General features: G+C 36.3%; 1 protein-coding gene across 2 annotated transcripts in view; it reads left to right on the top strand.

Annotated features, from left to right (window-relative positions):
• Nucleotides 1-16,996, top strand: part of trpm7 (transient receptor potential cation channel, subfamily M, member 7) — a 119,615-nt gene that overhangs the window by 93,727 nt on the left and 8,892 nt on the right. The window contains exons 22-31 of one of the 2 annotated variants that reach the window (XM_051920263.1): nucleotides 2,104-2,274; nucleotides 3,744-3,870; nucleotides 4,175-4,356; nucleotides 4,836-4,968; nucleotides 8,459-9,183; nucleotides 11,542-11,636; nucleotides 11,724-11,820; nucleotides 12,431-12,519; nucleotides 14,677-14,717; nucleotides 16,515-16,540. In XM_051920263.1, the coding sequence (XP_051776223.1) occupies nucleotides 2,104-2,274; nucleotides 3,744-3,870; nucleotides 4,175-4,356; nucleotides 4,836-4,968; nucleotides 8,459-9,183; nucleotides 11,542-11,636; nucleotides 11,724-11,820; nucleotides 12,431-12,519; nucleotides 14,677-14,717; nucleotides 16,515-16,540 (1,686 nt within the window). Of the gene's footprint in view, nucleotides 1-2,103; nucleotides 2,275-3,743; nucleotides 3,871-4,174; nucleotides 4,357-4,835; nucleotides 4,969-8,458; nucleotides 9,184-11,541; nucleotides 11,637-11,723; nucleotides 11,821-12,430; nucleotides 12,520-14,676; nucleotides 14,718-16,514; nucleotides 16,541-16,996 lie in introns of those variants that run through there. The other variant, XR_007933720.1, reaches the window with a different exon arrangement.

Genomic DNA, 16,996 nt, shown 5'->3' on the forward strand with positions numbered 1-16,996 from the left:
CACTCCTGTGTGTGTGCACATCTGTCTCTCTCTGGCGCTGCCTGTGTGTGTGCGTGGCTCTGTCTCTCTCGCTGCCTGTGTTGCACTCTCTCGCTCTCTCTTGCTCGCTGCACAGGAAATGCACAGGGAGAGACTGAACATGTACAAACCGAAAGGGAACCTGGCTTGTTTGTATACCGAGTGTGTGGTCGTGAACCGAGGCAAATGTTTGGCGAACTTTTTGGTCGTAAACCAATTTCTACGTGTACCGAGACGTTCGTGAACCGAGGTTCCACTGTACACACATACTAACAATGATTCAGCTGAGCAGCAGATTTTGTGGAGATGCTTTATTATTTAGCATACTGGAAGACAGTTCTGAATTAAATTTATAGCACACTGCTATCAAAGTGCCCGACTGGAATGGCTCAGTTCATGGCATTGTCTAGTGTAAAGAAATTTTACAATTTTTTTTTTTCTTTCTTTCTTGCTCATCCATTGTAAAAGATCAAAATCATTTTACGGAGATGTTGGTAAGGAAAAACATTAGATGGGGCTTCATGGATGCATGATGATTTATGCTACATGCCAGGCCTGATGTCTTACCGGAGTCTAGCAAAATACTTAAAGCACTGCTTGTCATTGCTCAGTGCTCAGCTGATTTTGTCCATCTTAGTCACCTTTTATTGTGAAATATATTTAAAAACAGGTCTGGCACATCACAAATGTCTAATTGATGTGTTTTATTTGAATAGCCAATTAGAAGTGAGGTATTTTTGATTCTGTTTTTGACCAAAACAAGAAATTTCAAAGAGCATATGTTTAGAAAAAGAAACTATTGAATAAATGTCAGGTAGCACCCAAAGATCTAAGGAGTATATGTTTAGAGCCATAGCAAGTTATTGTCATTTGGATTAAAATTTATACTATGGTGTAAATGGAAATAAATCTGTGCAATGGAGGAAACTACTGATCAATAATGAAGAACCTATATCTGTGTTTCAGAGGGCATGACTGTAGTTTCAGAAACGGCAGACATTCACATCCTCACCCAAACCCACAGCTTAAAAGTCAAACACACTGGGATGTACATATGTACTTTTTATTATCATACATTTAAAATATGATTAGAGATACGTTTTTCTAACTACATACAAAAAAGGGTCAGTGAGTGGGTCATTAAATAAAACTGGTATAGAATGAGATTTACTTAAACTAATCTGATGTAGCCACAATTAAATAATTCTCGCACCATTTAAAAGCTGACATAAATAATCTAGCCGATTGTTGTACATACTGTAATGTTGCATTACCTATAAACAAAGTAGATACTGAATTGGCTTGGTGTGATTGTGTACCATCAGTGTGCCTTTTACTCTACCCTGTAATTCATAGCGTGTTATCTTCAATATTGCCTATGCTCAACTTATAAACGATGCCATCTCTCTTGAGTCTTAAGTCTTCCTGTATATGAGTGAGACAAGCACTCTCGTATACTTTGACGCACAAGACATGCTGACATGTTTCTACGTGAAACCAGTGAAAGCAGTTCTAATTTGGTTTTTCACACTTGGCTTTTCTTCTGAGGGAGAACAAAACCCACAAATAAGCAAGGAGCAAATCCAAGGTTGAAGTGATGCAAGACAGCAACATTTGGCTATTCTAAAAGCACACTACCTGACCAATTAAAATGAGCAGTATCCTCCGTCTTGTTTCGAAAGAAAGCACTTAGTAATCATAGATGGTATCTTTTTGTTTTATAATCCTGTCCAGTAGTTTTTGTTATGAAAGTTGCTACATAAAACTATGTTCTAGTGTACAAAAGAATGAATACCAGTATTTTTGCATCCAGCTGACCAATGGTCTTATACTGCTACAATCTAAAGGCACTATGCAACTGGTGTTTTTTTTTTTTTGTATAACACTCATACATACTATATTAAGTGTTCCAACAAAACAGAATACATAAGCATTACATTATACATAATTTCTGAAACCTCATTCAAACTAAACAGCTTAATGCCCTTTTGATAAGTGTGTAGTTTCTTTAGTGATTATGACATGGCTACTTTTCTTGATCTGCCTTTCAATTAAATATTCTGTATATTTTTCAAATTTAGGTAGCCAATATGTTTTACATTGTGGTGATCATGGCCGTTGTCTTGCTGAGCTTTGGAGTTCCAAGGAAGGCTATTCTCTATCCAGATGAAGAGCCATCATGGACCCTGGCAAGAGACATTGTGTTTCAGCCTTACTGGATGATATTTGGGGAAGTGTATGCATATGAAATTGATGGTGAGGACTTGCATCTGATTAGTGATTTGATCATTATGTGCAAACAGAAATATTTTTTCACTTTAAATCACTGGTTTAAGATTATACTAGTAGTAGTAACATCACTTGAACAGAGTATTGTGAAAATCTTACTTGCATGCAGCACACTGACATTCTCCATCACTATGGGCAAGTTAGCGAAGTCTTGATATATTTATTGATGGAGAAACAGTGGAATATGTTTTCAGTTGGGGTACTTTTGTGAAACTAAATATGACTGATTTCAATTGCCCAGCCCTTATTATTCTATTAAATTTATTGATGACTGTTAATCACAACCATTTTATAAATTTCTTTGGCAAACGTATGAAGTATGTAAACGGAGCACAACTATTAGCAAATGTTTTTTCCATTTTCTTAACTATTTTTAAATGTTAAAATTTTTATTTTGGATGCAGAGACTTCTCTTTTGCCTTCTCATTGTTGCTACTGATCCCATACCTGGAAATCATCCCATACCACTGTATTATCAGGAATGTAATACTGTTTGCAGTCTGTTTTGTGTAAATAAAAAAGATGCCATTTGTGGTTTGGCACTGCTGTTCTAAATATCTCATGTAACCCACACACAGTATGAGCATCTAATGATGTAAATTGTATATATGGAACATGTTGCTATTCATTTAGCTAGAGCTCCTATCTTTTTTTCAGAAGTAGCATCAGCTTAGGATTTTGTCCCCACCGTGTTCACTTGCAGGATACTCCAGCTAAGCACAATGTAAAACTAAGGCACATGCTGCATAATTTAAAAGAAAAATATGAAATTGAAAAATTAAGCTGCATCAGCTACTTTGCAGTAAATGACATATCAGTGCTACATTTGTATGCTTTGTTGATATTAGAAAACCATTTATCATTGCAGCCAAATCATTTGCTACTGTACAAGGCTGTTCTGGGCCAGTATTCCACTGCCTCCAGCAGCATTACTTCCACCTGTATGAGGTAGCACTTCAATTGCAGCAGACTTATTTATGGTCGTATTACAACTGTGGCGTGTACATGGCATCTAACAGTTGTAAAAGCAATTGGCAGTGGAGTTTATGGTTGTGCCTTTTTCAAAATGAAGCTCCTTACAAATTGAGACCCTACAGCTTTGTAAAGTTGAATAGTCAGTAGAGCACAGGTTGGAAAGGAGTCTTCTTCACTATGGCATTTTAAAGGGTATTCAGGAACAATACAGAATGGTTTACATAAGGGACTGGGACCCTTTTTGATGTCTGAACAACAATAAATTGTTTTCATTTTCCTTTCCTTCTCTAATGTCAATCAGAAGACCAGACAGTTTTTGTGATTTGCACATATACTCCAAATCAACAAACATTAGATTTCTTACACAACTACTGTATATTATCATTCAAGTAGATACTTTACACATATAGCTTGATACTGGATTTTGAGCTGATGTGTACTGTTTTTTCAATTTTTTGCAGTGTGTGCAAATAATACAGAAATCAAGGGACTTTGTAGTGTTGGAGTATGGCTGACCCCCTTCTTACAAGCAGTCTACCTCTTTGTTCAGTATATTCTTATGGTGAACCTTCTGATTGCCTTTTTCAAGTAAGTAGATTCATCCCACTGAAATCTGAACATTTGCAAAATTTAGGTTTCTGTAAAACAAAGGAAAAACATTCAGCTAAGTTTGAAATCAGATATATACATTGTTATCTGGTACCTTGTATTTTGAAATAGAAAGTGTTTTAATTGTTCACTGTCTACCATTAAAATGCATTTCTTAGAGACACTGTGTACTGTACTTCTATGTGCTAAATATCTGTATAATGGCCTGTGGTATAGTATAACTCACAGCATCAGATACAGTTCCTCATTTTTTCAACTTTACAGTAAAATCTTTATTTTACAGCAATGTATATTTGCAAGTCAAGTCCATGTCCAACATTGTGTGGAAATATCAGCGGTACCATTTTATCATGGCCTACCATGAAAAGCCAGTTCTTCCTCCACCGCTCATTATTTTAAGCCACCTGGTGTCTTTGTGCTCATGCATTTGCAGAAAAAGGAAAAAAGACCGGACCTACGGCCCAAGTATGTATAAATTACACTATAGTACCTAAATTACTTATAAAAGTTATTAGGCTTGATCAATCAAAAATATAAAAAAATATACGTTTGAAGGTCCATCTATACAAGTTATGTCGTGATGAGTTTTCAGAGCACTTAGTCCTTTCTCTGCTTTCTCATTGAAAACAGAAATGAAAATAAAACATTAATGGTATGCTTGAAGAAGCTGAAATCTGCAATTTTAGTCTTTAATTAATTTAAGTTGTTTAATTGTTTTAAAAATTATACTTTGAAAAGATATGGCATTATCAGGAAAGAAAAACCAGTCATAAGTGTAAACTGCTAGCTCCTGCATCATGGCAGAAATCAATGTTTTGTTTAGTTTTTTTAATTTTGAGCCTAATAACTTAATTTGATAAAATGTATCAATTTTATAATGACCTTAACTTATTAAAGCTACACTACTTTCAAGTGTTTAATTAGAAATGTGACTACACTTTCAGAGTTGTTCCTGACAGAAGAAGACCAGAAAAAACTGCATGACTTTGAAGAACAGTGTGTAGAGAAGTACTTTCATGAAAAGGATGACCAGTTTCACTCTGGGAGTGAGGAAAGGATTAGAGTTACTTTTGACAGGTATTGTGTTAGTTGTATTAAATTGAATATAGATAACAGGTCAGTAACCACTTATATACACTTTTAAAATAAAATTAAAAACACACTCAGCAGCATTTGTTTCATGTATGTGAACAGAAGCATAATCTAAGATGACTAGCAAATCGTGCTTGCGAAAATTGGCAAGAATAAAAGCATTACTATAACGTGTGATGTTATTCTCTCCCTCACCATCATTTCATTAAGGAGATTATTTTAATAAGTATAGTCACATGATTAGTATGGGTTGTTGTTATTATAGTCACTTACAACAGCATGAATATTTACAATACAAAGTGTAACATGAACAGGTTAACAGAACATATTGGATAAGAAGGGAAATGCAGGGCACATGCAAGTCAGTATGTGTGAAGTGTGGCCGTCAGGTAATGTAGTATACAGACGTCTGTAATAATTGTCGGAAAACGCAATTTGTTACATAAATGTTGTCAGTGAAAATATTCCCGTGTGTAACCCGCAAGTACCTGAACGTTTAACCTGGGTTTCAATGTAACTCTGGAAAATGTAGTGTACAACTGGCCATGGGTAAAAACAGGGCCTGGAAAATAAACTCCGACGTTATTAAACGTTTGTCATTGTGACTTGGTTATAGTCATACAGTATGCTAAACGAACAGGGAATTGCAGACGCCATAATATAAAGGGAATATCTTGTTTTGAGTTGACAGTGTTATGGAATCCCTGCAGTTTTTCCAGAAAGGCTGTGTGTGTAATTCATTTTTTGTTCGCTGTCTAGGTGCAAGACTTACTGCTGCTAATCTTCGGATAATGTCGCTCTGTGGTTTGAAATATGTTGTCTTTGTTGTTCTAAGGCAGAGGTTCCCAAACTTCTTTGCCCCGTAGACCACTTACCGATTTCCATAGACCCCCTGCCTGCTTAATATTGAATTTTCCTAAACTTATTAACTTCAAATGTGTTTTTGACAACTGACACAGTGCTGCTTTTTTGTAGAGTGGACAATTGTAAAAAAAAAAAAAAAAAAAAAAAAAAAAAAAAAAAATTTTTAATCAATCCTTTATTGAAAAGACACAAAATATAAATATATAGTCAATATAAAATATAAATATATAAAAAAATCTATTTAAACATAAGACAGAGCAATTCAAAATTTATTCCTGCCCAGACAGCACACAAATATTTTAAAAATATTTTTAAAATGTTGAAATGTCCACGAAAATAGCTTACAGAAATATTTCTGGAAAATGTTTTTTTTTAGGAATTTAGGAAAAATCAACTTTATCTAAAGTTGTGATCAGCATCTATGGCTCTATGCAATCGGAGCGAATACAAAAATATGTATAAAATTTTGTACTTGCTTTTCTTGGGCACTCCTAAAGAAGATGATTTTGACTCACTTTGACTTGTACCTATTTATATTTTTGAACGTATTTTCAAGGCACTTTTCTTCTCAAAACTCAGAAAGCTAATGAACAGTGTTTGTCTCTAACACTCTTATTTATAATAGACGAATCAAAGTCCGAGCAAGTCCATGCAAAGCTTTGGTACAGGTCTGGACAAGTGTTATTCACTGCGCGTACGCGTGCGATGCGTTGCTGCTGATATGAAAACTTGTGTCCGCTCACGTGGACCACCATTTACATCTCGTGCACCCTCAATTTTTTTTTCTTGCTGACATAGACCCCCTGCAAGTCAAAATCGACCCCTGGGGGTCCATATAGACCACTTTGGGAATCAGTGTTCTAAGGCATTTTACCTGTGCTGATTGGCCTGGGGTTGATGTTGATGTTTCTGTGCATTGGTGTGAGTATGTAGGCCGGCGAGACCATTTCTGTTGGTCGCAGCTAGGCTGTATGTGCCTTTTCATTTTATTGGGAGGCTTATGTTGAAGTGCAGGAAAAAGGGGGTGAAAAATGGTAGTGTCATAATGCAGTTTAAGTCGTTAACAAAGTATGCACCGAATAAACAGTCAAATACCACAGTCGATAATTGGTCACATTGAAGAACTGAAGACTTGAAGATAAGCCTAAGACCAAAACTCTGCCAGGAATGCTGATTCCTTGCTATTGTTGTGGAGGGATATACTGTAGTAGTTGTGGCAACAGTTGTTTATATAGAGTACAGATGGACACAAGTGAAATAATATAAGGATTTTGATCATGATGTCACTCTCAGAAACAAGTCTCAATAGGTTTATATATAGTACTAGGGTGTTGTACTGTGTTAGCCATTATGAATGTAGAGAAAAGCCAAGCAAAATGACACCTTTTATTGGCTAACTAAAAAGATTACAATATGCAAGCTTTCAAGGCAACTCAGGCCCCTTCTTCAGGCAAGATGGGATTACATCTTGCCTGAAGAAGGGGCCTGAGTTGCCTCGATCTATGTTCCTACCCTCACCTATGGTCATGAGCTATGGGTAGTGACCGAAAGAACAAGATCGCAAATACAAGCGGCCAAAATGAGTTTCCTCCGCAGGGTGTCTGGGCTCTCCCTTAAAGATAGGGTGAGAAGCTCAGTCATCCGGGAGGGGCTCAGAGTAGAGCCGCTGCTCCTCCGCATCGAGAGGAGTCAGATGAGGTGGCTCGGGCATCTGATCAGGATGCCTCCTGGACGCCTCCCTGGTGAGGTGTTCTGGGCACGTCTAACCGGGAGGAGGCCCCGGGGAAGACCCAGGACACGCTGGAGGGACTATGTCTCCCGGCTGGCCTGAGAACGCCTCGGGATTCACCCGGAAGAGCTAGAAGAAGTGGCCGGGGAGAGGGAAGTCTGGGCATCTCTGCTCAAGCTGCTGCCCCCGCGACCCGACCTCGGATAAGTGGAAGAGGATGGATGGATGGATGGAAGTGATTTTCAGACCTGCCTAAAGTAACCAAATTAAAGATGAACAAGAACAACATTAATTAGGAATAGTAAGGAAGTTTCTGGAAAACAGTGACCCCCCCCTCAATTTATTACCTATATGCAGAAGCTATACAAATTCAATATGGCTTACACTGAACAAGAAATGTAAAGATTATTATGGTTTATGACACAATATCTACAGTATATAAACAAATATGGAACAAAACAGGAGTACCCACACATAGGACTAATTTTATCTGGAACCTGGTATTTTTATTAACATGTTTGTTTTACTGTGCAATTTCTGAGTCAGTGCATTTTTTTTTTGTTTTGGGGGGGGAGGGAGGTGCAGATTTCCCAGCCCATCTCTAAATTTACTGACATTATAGACATTTCACCAAGCTTGACTCAGTAAATCCAAACTTTGACTGACAGGTTAATTCCAGTGGTTAGAGACTAGATATGCAGTTACCATTTAAAAGAAAAAAAAAGGAGTGGAAGAACAATGCAAATACAAATTTTGGCAGTGTACAGAATTTATTTTCTTATTGCACCCATCTTGCTGAGCTGTTGCCATTTTGGTTGTTGTAAACTTTTAAGAAACTAATGTGTGAATTACATTTTTGTTGTGGTGTTTGTCTCCAAACAGGGTGGAAAATATGTGCATACAACTGAAAGAAGTAAGTGACAGAGTGAACTACATAAAGCGGTCTTTGCATTCACTGGATTCCCAGATTGGCCACCTTCAAGACCTATCGGCTCTTACAGTGGACACTTTAAAAGCCCTAAGTGCACAAAGAGCATCGGAGGTCAGCAAAGTTCATAATGAAATAACCAGGGAACTTAGTATTTCCAAGAACCTTGGCTCAAATCTTGTTGACATTAGTTCTCAGAAATCATCTGTGCTGATGAAACACAGCATTGGTGCATATTTTGGGTCCTCATATGCTCAATGTGGAGGTACAATTTCAGACTCACTCTTTGGCAGCAGCTCTCAACCTGATCCCAGAGACAGAGATAAGGTCAACAGGCAGTTTGGTTCAGACCTTACCCCAAGTCCAGAAAGGAAACCCTTTCACATTCCAGAGGATAATACCTCAGAAAGTGCCTTAATTCGATATTCTGTATCTCCTCCTGAACTTCGGCATCGAGGGCACACAGTGATGGAGAGACAGATGCCCTCTCAAGAACATTTGAAAACTTCAGACACACCCAACAGTTTGCCAAACATCTCATCTCCAACTGCAAAATTCTATGTTAGCACACCATCTCAGCCTAGTGAGTTTAGCCAGTTGGATTTTGCAACTGATGGAAGCCAAGTTGTTATTCCTTGCACAAATGAAAGCAGTAATATTGAATTTGGGGCATTTGTGGGTAAGTGTGACATTTATATCCTTAAATAACATCAGCCTGCTCCCTCTATAGCCTTTAGTGAATTAATGGATTTGGCATTTGTATATATCTTATGTGACAAGATATTATGATAACACTTTAGGTACTGCAAAAATCCATGTAGTACTCATTTACTCTTGGGTAACAAGACCTTAAAGGCTTCATTTGGTGTAAATGATACTTACAACGCATCAGTAAAGTGGTTATTCATGTATGTACATTGTTGCATTTGATATTCTTTAAAAATTACTTAGGAACATGAAGGATTCACAGGCCATATACTGAAGTATGCAATATCAGTAGAAATATGTCTCACTTAAGACACTTCTCACTGATCCAAAGTGAAGTTATTGTAGTAGGTCACATTGTACAAATGAATCACCGCTTTACTGATGATTTGTAATTGTCATTAAAACCAAAAGGAGCCTTTGTTATGGTCTTGTTACATAGGAGTAAATGAGAAATTGGTGCATTTTTGCACTACATAAAGCGTTACCAAAATTATACAACCAGAGTCCAGAGCAGTGGTTCCCCACAGCCCAGTAATTGTAGCAGATCTAAATAATACATGAGTGGTCAACTTTTTGGAATAAATGGCAGTAAAAGGAGAATGCAGGTGTAATGAGGTAGGAGAGCAAATCTTAAAGAGAAAAACAATAGTACTGAATTCCTGTGAAAGTGTTTTAGCATAAAGTGGGTGGTTTGTAACAGTGTGTGATCTCTGTGAGGAAGACAGTGACTGTAAAATGAAGGGAAAATAGGCAAAGGGTAAATTGATGCTGAAAAAATGAACAAAGTTGGAAACATGTTGCTTGGGATGTTGACCCCTTGTCAGTTAATTCTTGTGGATAACATTAGTATTTAGTTTTCAGGGGTGGAGATTATATTTCAATTTGGCATATAAATCTCTTGTTGGAGAATGTATGACCTTCTTTACTTAAAATACTTGACAGCCTTAACCTGGACTTAAAAAACACGTGCATTTTAAAGAGTGAATAGACAAAAGTGCAGGCTTTTAAAAATGTTGTTACAGTAATTTCTCCCTGCATAACTTTCTTATATCCCATCATATTCTACTGTTCTATATTCCATAAACATTACAAGGTCTTCTGTTTAATTCTCGTTTTATCTATTTCATTTTTTATCTGACAGGAGCACATGCTCCCTGGGAATGAGTTCTTTTAGAACTGCATTTCATACTTTGAACAAGATCCCATCCCAGTAACTACAGCAGAGATACTAAGACAAGAGAAATCTGGTACAAAAAAGAGAATACATTTAACTTGCTCTAAAATGTAGCTTTCACTCCTTAGATACACTGCAGTATATAATACATACAAACATACATATAGCCCAAGTAACGCCATGGAGCAATGCACTAGCCGCACCTGCTCCAATCACTAACCTTCTTTTATAGTATGTATGCTAAACATAATTATTTTAAACAAAAACAACTCACAAATCACAGTGTCATTTATTTTTTCAGCTCTGGTTACAGACGTCTTCAGTAAATTTAGTTAATTGAAGATGATCTGATAACACCTGATTGTATTTCCTTTAAAATTATTACATTTAATAATTGGTAGTTGTCATGGATAATGCAGAGAGAAACATGCTTATCCTTATGAATATTTTTATTCTGTACTCAGCTGCCTATTTTTTCTGTTTGACATTGTAATCCTAACATTGGAGTGAAATATTTATCAGCATCTTGGAGTATTTATGTTGAATAGAACACATTTTTGCCTTGCATGCATAGAACTACATACAGAAAAGAAACGCGTCTGTATAAACAGTAAAAGGGCACTGGAAATATATAAGATAAATACAAGGACAACAACAGTCTATTAGAAATGTCAGCATTAATATTTTAAGTGACCTTTCAGCAACTTTGTCTTGGATTGCTACTTCTCAGCCTTCCACTTATTACATCTGCTGAAAGGACTCAACTTTGTTCAACATCTGAATTTCCTTTTGTGCTAGTAACAGGTCCTAATCTGGATCCAGAGTTGGTTTGTCATGGTGGGTGCGGCAATGTGCTGTATCAGTGCGTGCTCCTAACCTCTCTCTCTCCCTCTCTCTAGTAACAAACCCTATAATATACAGTATGTTGTGAATGGCATGTATTGTTTTGATAGCTTCCAATTCTTGTACAAAATTTTCAGAAAAATTTCAGATGAGCCAAATTGCTTAAAGGACATATTAACAATCTTTTTGAAAAAATTTTAATGTTACTATTTAGTAATGTGTAAAATTTAGCAGCTCTTATTCTATTGTCAGGTTTAACTTATTTTGTAAAGTATTAATTTTAATAGGATATACTTGGCTGTGCAATTATAGGTCATAAAGAGATCAGAGATGAACATGACTCGGGTGCTAAAAGTGCTGCTACCACACTGAAAGAGCCAAGCTTTAGAAAAGATGCCAAAGAAATGGTGAGATTTTTGTGCATATTGATGTATATTTGGGTAAAATATTCCACGAAAACAGTGAAAATGATATAATTGTTATTCTTTTCTCAGGGTAGCAATTATCCTGATGGTCAAATGAGGACAGTCAATTCATATGCTGGATTTACAGAATTTGATAGGAATCCAGCAGTTCAGCAGACAGATGCCTGTAAGTTTCCATTTCACTTTTTTTACTTACATTGTTCACATCATTTGTTTGTTCTCTCTTAAAGCATATAATTGAGTTCAGCATAAACTTGTTTAATGTACAGAAAGCTTTTTTTTTTATATAAAATACAAAATATTAGAATTATTTCTAACAATTTAGTACATTAGTTTTTTCTTTTGTGAAATATCTTGGTTCCTGGATAACATACTGTAATTTCTTTTCATGCCATTTTTCAGTTGTAGTTAAGCTTCATTTTATCCAGGGTAAAACCTTTATTTTGTTATTTATGCAGTTTATTCTATTACTTCTGAATAATTATGGATTGTAAAAAAATCTTCCTTCCAGCATTTTGGGTATTTACTACCTGGGAAAGCTTAGAGAGAAAAACTGGATAGAATACAATAGATTATTATTGAGTGAAACATGGCTTTCTGAAAAAAATATATTCACCTGTGTGTGTCACTATGTGTTTTTATCATGTGCATCACTGGGTACTTTTTGGAAGAAATGTAACTTAGTTTCTTTAATATTCATATCAATAGTAGATGATAATGTTAGGAATAAAAGTTGTATGCATCACAGTCACAATCACAATCTTGTTTCTTTTTAGCATTGCTTAGAAAAAACAATAGAGAGCAAAGCACAGTTTCTGCTGAAAATATACAGTATCAAGAAGACATCAAAACATCCTTGTTTCCGGTATTGTGATCATTCAGTTTGTTTAAATACACTACTTTCTAATCTGTATTGTGTGTGTGTGTGTGTGTGTGTGTGTGTGTGTGTATATATATATATTTTTTTTTATTTCAGCACCACAATTGTGATTTAGTTTGCTTTGTCACCTAATTATGCCTGTGTGTGAGGCCTCATTACTTGAGTTTTGTTAAATTTAAATTTCCTGATGTTTGCAGTGGGTTGGTTTCAGAGGTGCATGTAATTCTGCCAATGTCCTTTAGACTTGTACACAGCGGCCATTTATTTATATTCTGGAATAAACTACCGTTGTTCCTGCTGGTGTCTACTTTGCATATTTTAGGGGCTGACTTTAGCTTCTCTAGAAAATGATCAGCTAAACAAAGTGTGCACAGTGGGACAAATCACTGGCAGTTTGTATTTTAGCATCTGTTTTAAGCAGTATGCCCTGAAGGAGGTGCTCTTGAGCATAACTAAGACCAATCCTACTAGATCTTGCTGTACCTGCCTCAGCCATCCTGTACCCAATGTCTTAGTTAAAAGGATAGGCCTACCTTTAGTTTACCCGAGGGCACATATTAGGTGGCTACAGGAGGACCTTGTTATCATTGTCGACCACTGCCTTGAAATTACATTAGTGCCTCGGGAATTACAATGGTAGTCAGCAGCCATATCATCTGCACTTCAGAACTGCTAAATCATCTGAAGCTAAGCCTGTTTGAATCCAGCCAGTATTTGGATGAGAGACCATCTTGGAAAAGTTGGGTTGCTGCTGGAAGAGGTGTTGGATGGATGGGCAGTGTCAGTCCTGGAGGGTTGCAGTGGCTGCAGGTTTTCGTTCCAGCTTAATTAGAAACCACTCCTTTCCAGCCTCAGACCTTAATTAATTTTGTATCTTGTTAGTCTGCAATGTTAGGTTCTTATATCATGTTTTTGCCTTTCCAAGGATATCATCCAAGTGATTTGAAGCCTAAAACAGATCATTTTTAGACAAGTGTTTTTTATTAAACCAAATAGTACATGATGAATCCACATAGGTGTAAATGGGAAACAAGTGAGAATTGCTGGCTCCTTTGTCACTTGTATCTTATTGCTAATAAGGAGCCATTAAAAGCAGTGAATGCAGCTGTTTAAGACTGAAATAAACAATTAAGAAGCAATACCACTAAAATAAGGCTTCTAAATGTCATTTGAGCATGAAGTGCTTCATCAGCAATAATTGACTTCTCATTAATAAACAGGGTTGGAACAAAAACCTCAAGGACAAACACTGCCCAACTGTGACTTAACCTATGGTCTGTCTGTGGATCCCAGTGCAGTGACTGGGACAGTGTGCTGTACAAATTGGTGCCATCCTTCAGATGAGATGTAAAACCAAGAAACTAACTTTCTGTGGTCATAAAAGATCCCTTGGCACCAGAATAGGGTGTTTCCTAATGTCCTGGCTAAGTTTCCCACTACAACCTAATCATTGACTGCCTCTTTTCACCACTTCACCACCAAAGAGCTAATGTGTGGCGAGTGTAGTGGTGGTAGAATGGCTGCTTGTTGCATTATCCAGGTGGATGCTACACATTAGTGATGGTTGTAATAGTCCCCCATTGTCTATGTAAAGCACTTTGAGTAGGTTAGAGAAGTCCCATATAAATATTATTATTATTTATTACTATCTGGTGATCCATACACACTGCGTCCTATCAATGAGCAGCCTGTTGTGACTGGGACTTGTAACATTGTCAGTATAATTACCACCTGGCACCTTGTAGCCCATCTTCTGATCTGCACTACTGATTCTCCCAGACAAATGTGGTGCCTGCTGCCCCTCCATTACAGCTGCCAGTTTTAAATGGGATTTTTTTTTTAAACAAAAGGAGTATTTTGAAAATATCTAGTTTGTTAATGCTTAGCAAAGTGTGTTATGCATAACATGCATGATGAAAATACCAACCCAGCCACAGACTTCTCAAAATAAGCAAACATGCCCAGGTAATTTTTCCTACATGTGATACCACTTTAAAAATGTTTCTAACTGAATTTTATAATTTTACTTTCATCTATTGTAGTTACATGAAATGTCTTTTTAATAATCCTAATGTCTTCACAATTTTAAATAGGACTCTTTTTTTTTTTTCTTTTTTATATTAAAAAAAAAAAAAAAAACAGGACTGGGTACAAGAACAGTCAGCAGGTGCTGCTGGGCCAGTGTAAGTATCTATGGTACTTAAATGACCCTTTTAAATTATTAATATTTATCTATTTTAAATCTGCAGAATTCTTATTTCTTTTATAGCTTAAGTTTTTAGCTTACAGAGTGAGTATATTTTGCGTTTGTGTTTGTAGCATTGTATGTCTACAGTTTGATTAAACTGCATGAAATAAGAACATACCTTAATGTACATAACTGAAGAAACAGTTAGCTTTAATATGCCCTGGATATAATGTTTTCATGAAATAAGACTAAATATTTAAAAGGTAGCAAGTGTGGTGTAGTGGCTAAAGAACTAGACTGTAAATCACAAAGTTCTTATTTAATTCCCACTTCAGATGCCCTGTGTGACTGTAAGCAAGTCACCTAACCTGCCTGCACTCCAATTATTTCAAAATAAATTTTTCTTGATTTTATTCTGTATATACTGTATAATACACCACTACAGTGTAAATGCATTTGGAACTTTTCCCTTCACATATTTTGCCATTCTGGAATAAACTGACCGCTGTTCCTGCTGGTGTCTACTTTGCATATTTTAGGGGCTGACTTTAGCTTCTCTAGAAAATGATCAGCTAAACAAAGTGTGCACAGTGGGACAAATCACTGGCAGTTTGTATTTGGTAGACTAAGACTACTTTTTTTTTTTTTTTTTTAGCCCTTCCCATGATGTCTTTAATACATGTAACAGTTAATGTCTTCTGCTTTATAATTTCCTTAAAGTGGTTTACACCAATTGCTTTTTCATTTAAAATTACTTTTAAATCTGTGCAGTCAAAAGTTTTCATTTATAAAACAGGTGTACTTTTTCTAATTCTAAAGTGTTTGACTTGTGTTTTGTTGTAATTTTATTACCTTTGCGCTCATTTAATGTTCAAAAATCACTTTCATAATCAAAATTAAATGAAATCTTCAGAGTATCCCATACCGACAACAAGTTATTTGAGACTTTGCCACGCAGCATTCAGGCATCATTCAAGCTGACATCTAGCATCACTGGAAAAAGAGCAACTGTTTACTTTTTAAATGGTTTCTGGTCAGTGTATCTTGGTTTAAAATCCCCCAACATCCCCCCCCCCCCCTTTAAAGAGCAGCCCAGCAAGCATCATTCTGCTGTACAACTGTGGCACTTTCTCCCTGTGGACATGTGAACAAACTGACGTAACGAAGGAAAAAGTGGAGAAGCCAGTACTTCACAATGTGTACAGTTTGTTAAAACTTGTGTATATTACCCCCCCCCCCCCTTCCATCCACTTATGCCTCCTGTAGTAGGTGCTCATTAAGAACTGACTGTACCACTTGGGGCTTGTTAAGAATAACAACAACACAGTATTAAAGACATGCTATTTATATACCACCAATTCCCAGTAAACAGAAGAAACAACAATAAAAAGGTATTTGCAAGCTTATTACAAGATTTATATTCCCTCTTATTTACTTACTTACAATAAATTCCTAACTGTCCTTTTGAGTCTTGCTTTGTCCTGCTCAAATGACAAACTATTGGATAATTATATTTACTAAATGTACTCCACAAGAGCAAAAAAATTGTCCAATTACAAATTCATGAACCCAGGGCACAGGCAGGTTAATACTTGTCTTCGATTAGCAGGTGAGACTGTGGTTCAATATGATCAGGCAGAATTGTGCTGTTCAGGTGTACAATGCTTTATACTGTATGGCCTTGGCCAACAAATTTTAGCCTTCATTGTAAATTATCTGTAATATGAATGTAGCTGTGTGGAGTATTTAAAATGTGTGATGGACTAAAAAAGAAAACTTTTTTATTTTACAGGCAAACGGGAGACATGCCTTTAAATGGTAAGTCAAGCTGTTAAACATCTTTTAGTATCCGATTTTCTGTTTTTAAATATAAGAACGCTAAATTCTCCAATGATTACTTAATGGAATATTCTTTGTCGTGTAGTCAAACATGCTGTCAGGATTATAGCTGAAAATCTACAGATAAAAATTCACATTCAGAAAGCCTCTACTACTATAGCAATGTTTATATTCATGATGTCTAAGATATTTTTTTTATACAATTCATCCAATGTTAGGCCAGTTTATCTAGGCCTGGTCACAGGGTGTCAATGCATGTTTCTGCAGTGTTTGATTCAAGGCAGGAAACAATTCTTGACAGGAAGCTTTTATTTTTGTTATTTATTTGCTAGAATTCCTTGGACTTGTTTTTTAATGCATGTAGATTCTGCTTTTAAAAATTGATGTTGTTTGAATTTTATTTTAATTGGAGTGGTTTCAGATTGTGGACATGGG

The sequence above is a fragment of the Erpetoichthys calabaricus genome, chromosome 17 (assembly GCF_900747795.2).
Source record: "Erpetoichthys calabaricus chromosome 17, fErpCal1.3, whole genome shotgun sequence".
Taxonomy (NCBI): Eukaryota; Metazoa; Chordata; class Cladistia; order Polypteriformes; family Polypteridae; genus Erpetoichthys; species Erpetoichthys calabaricus.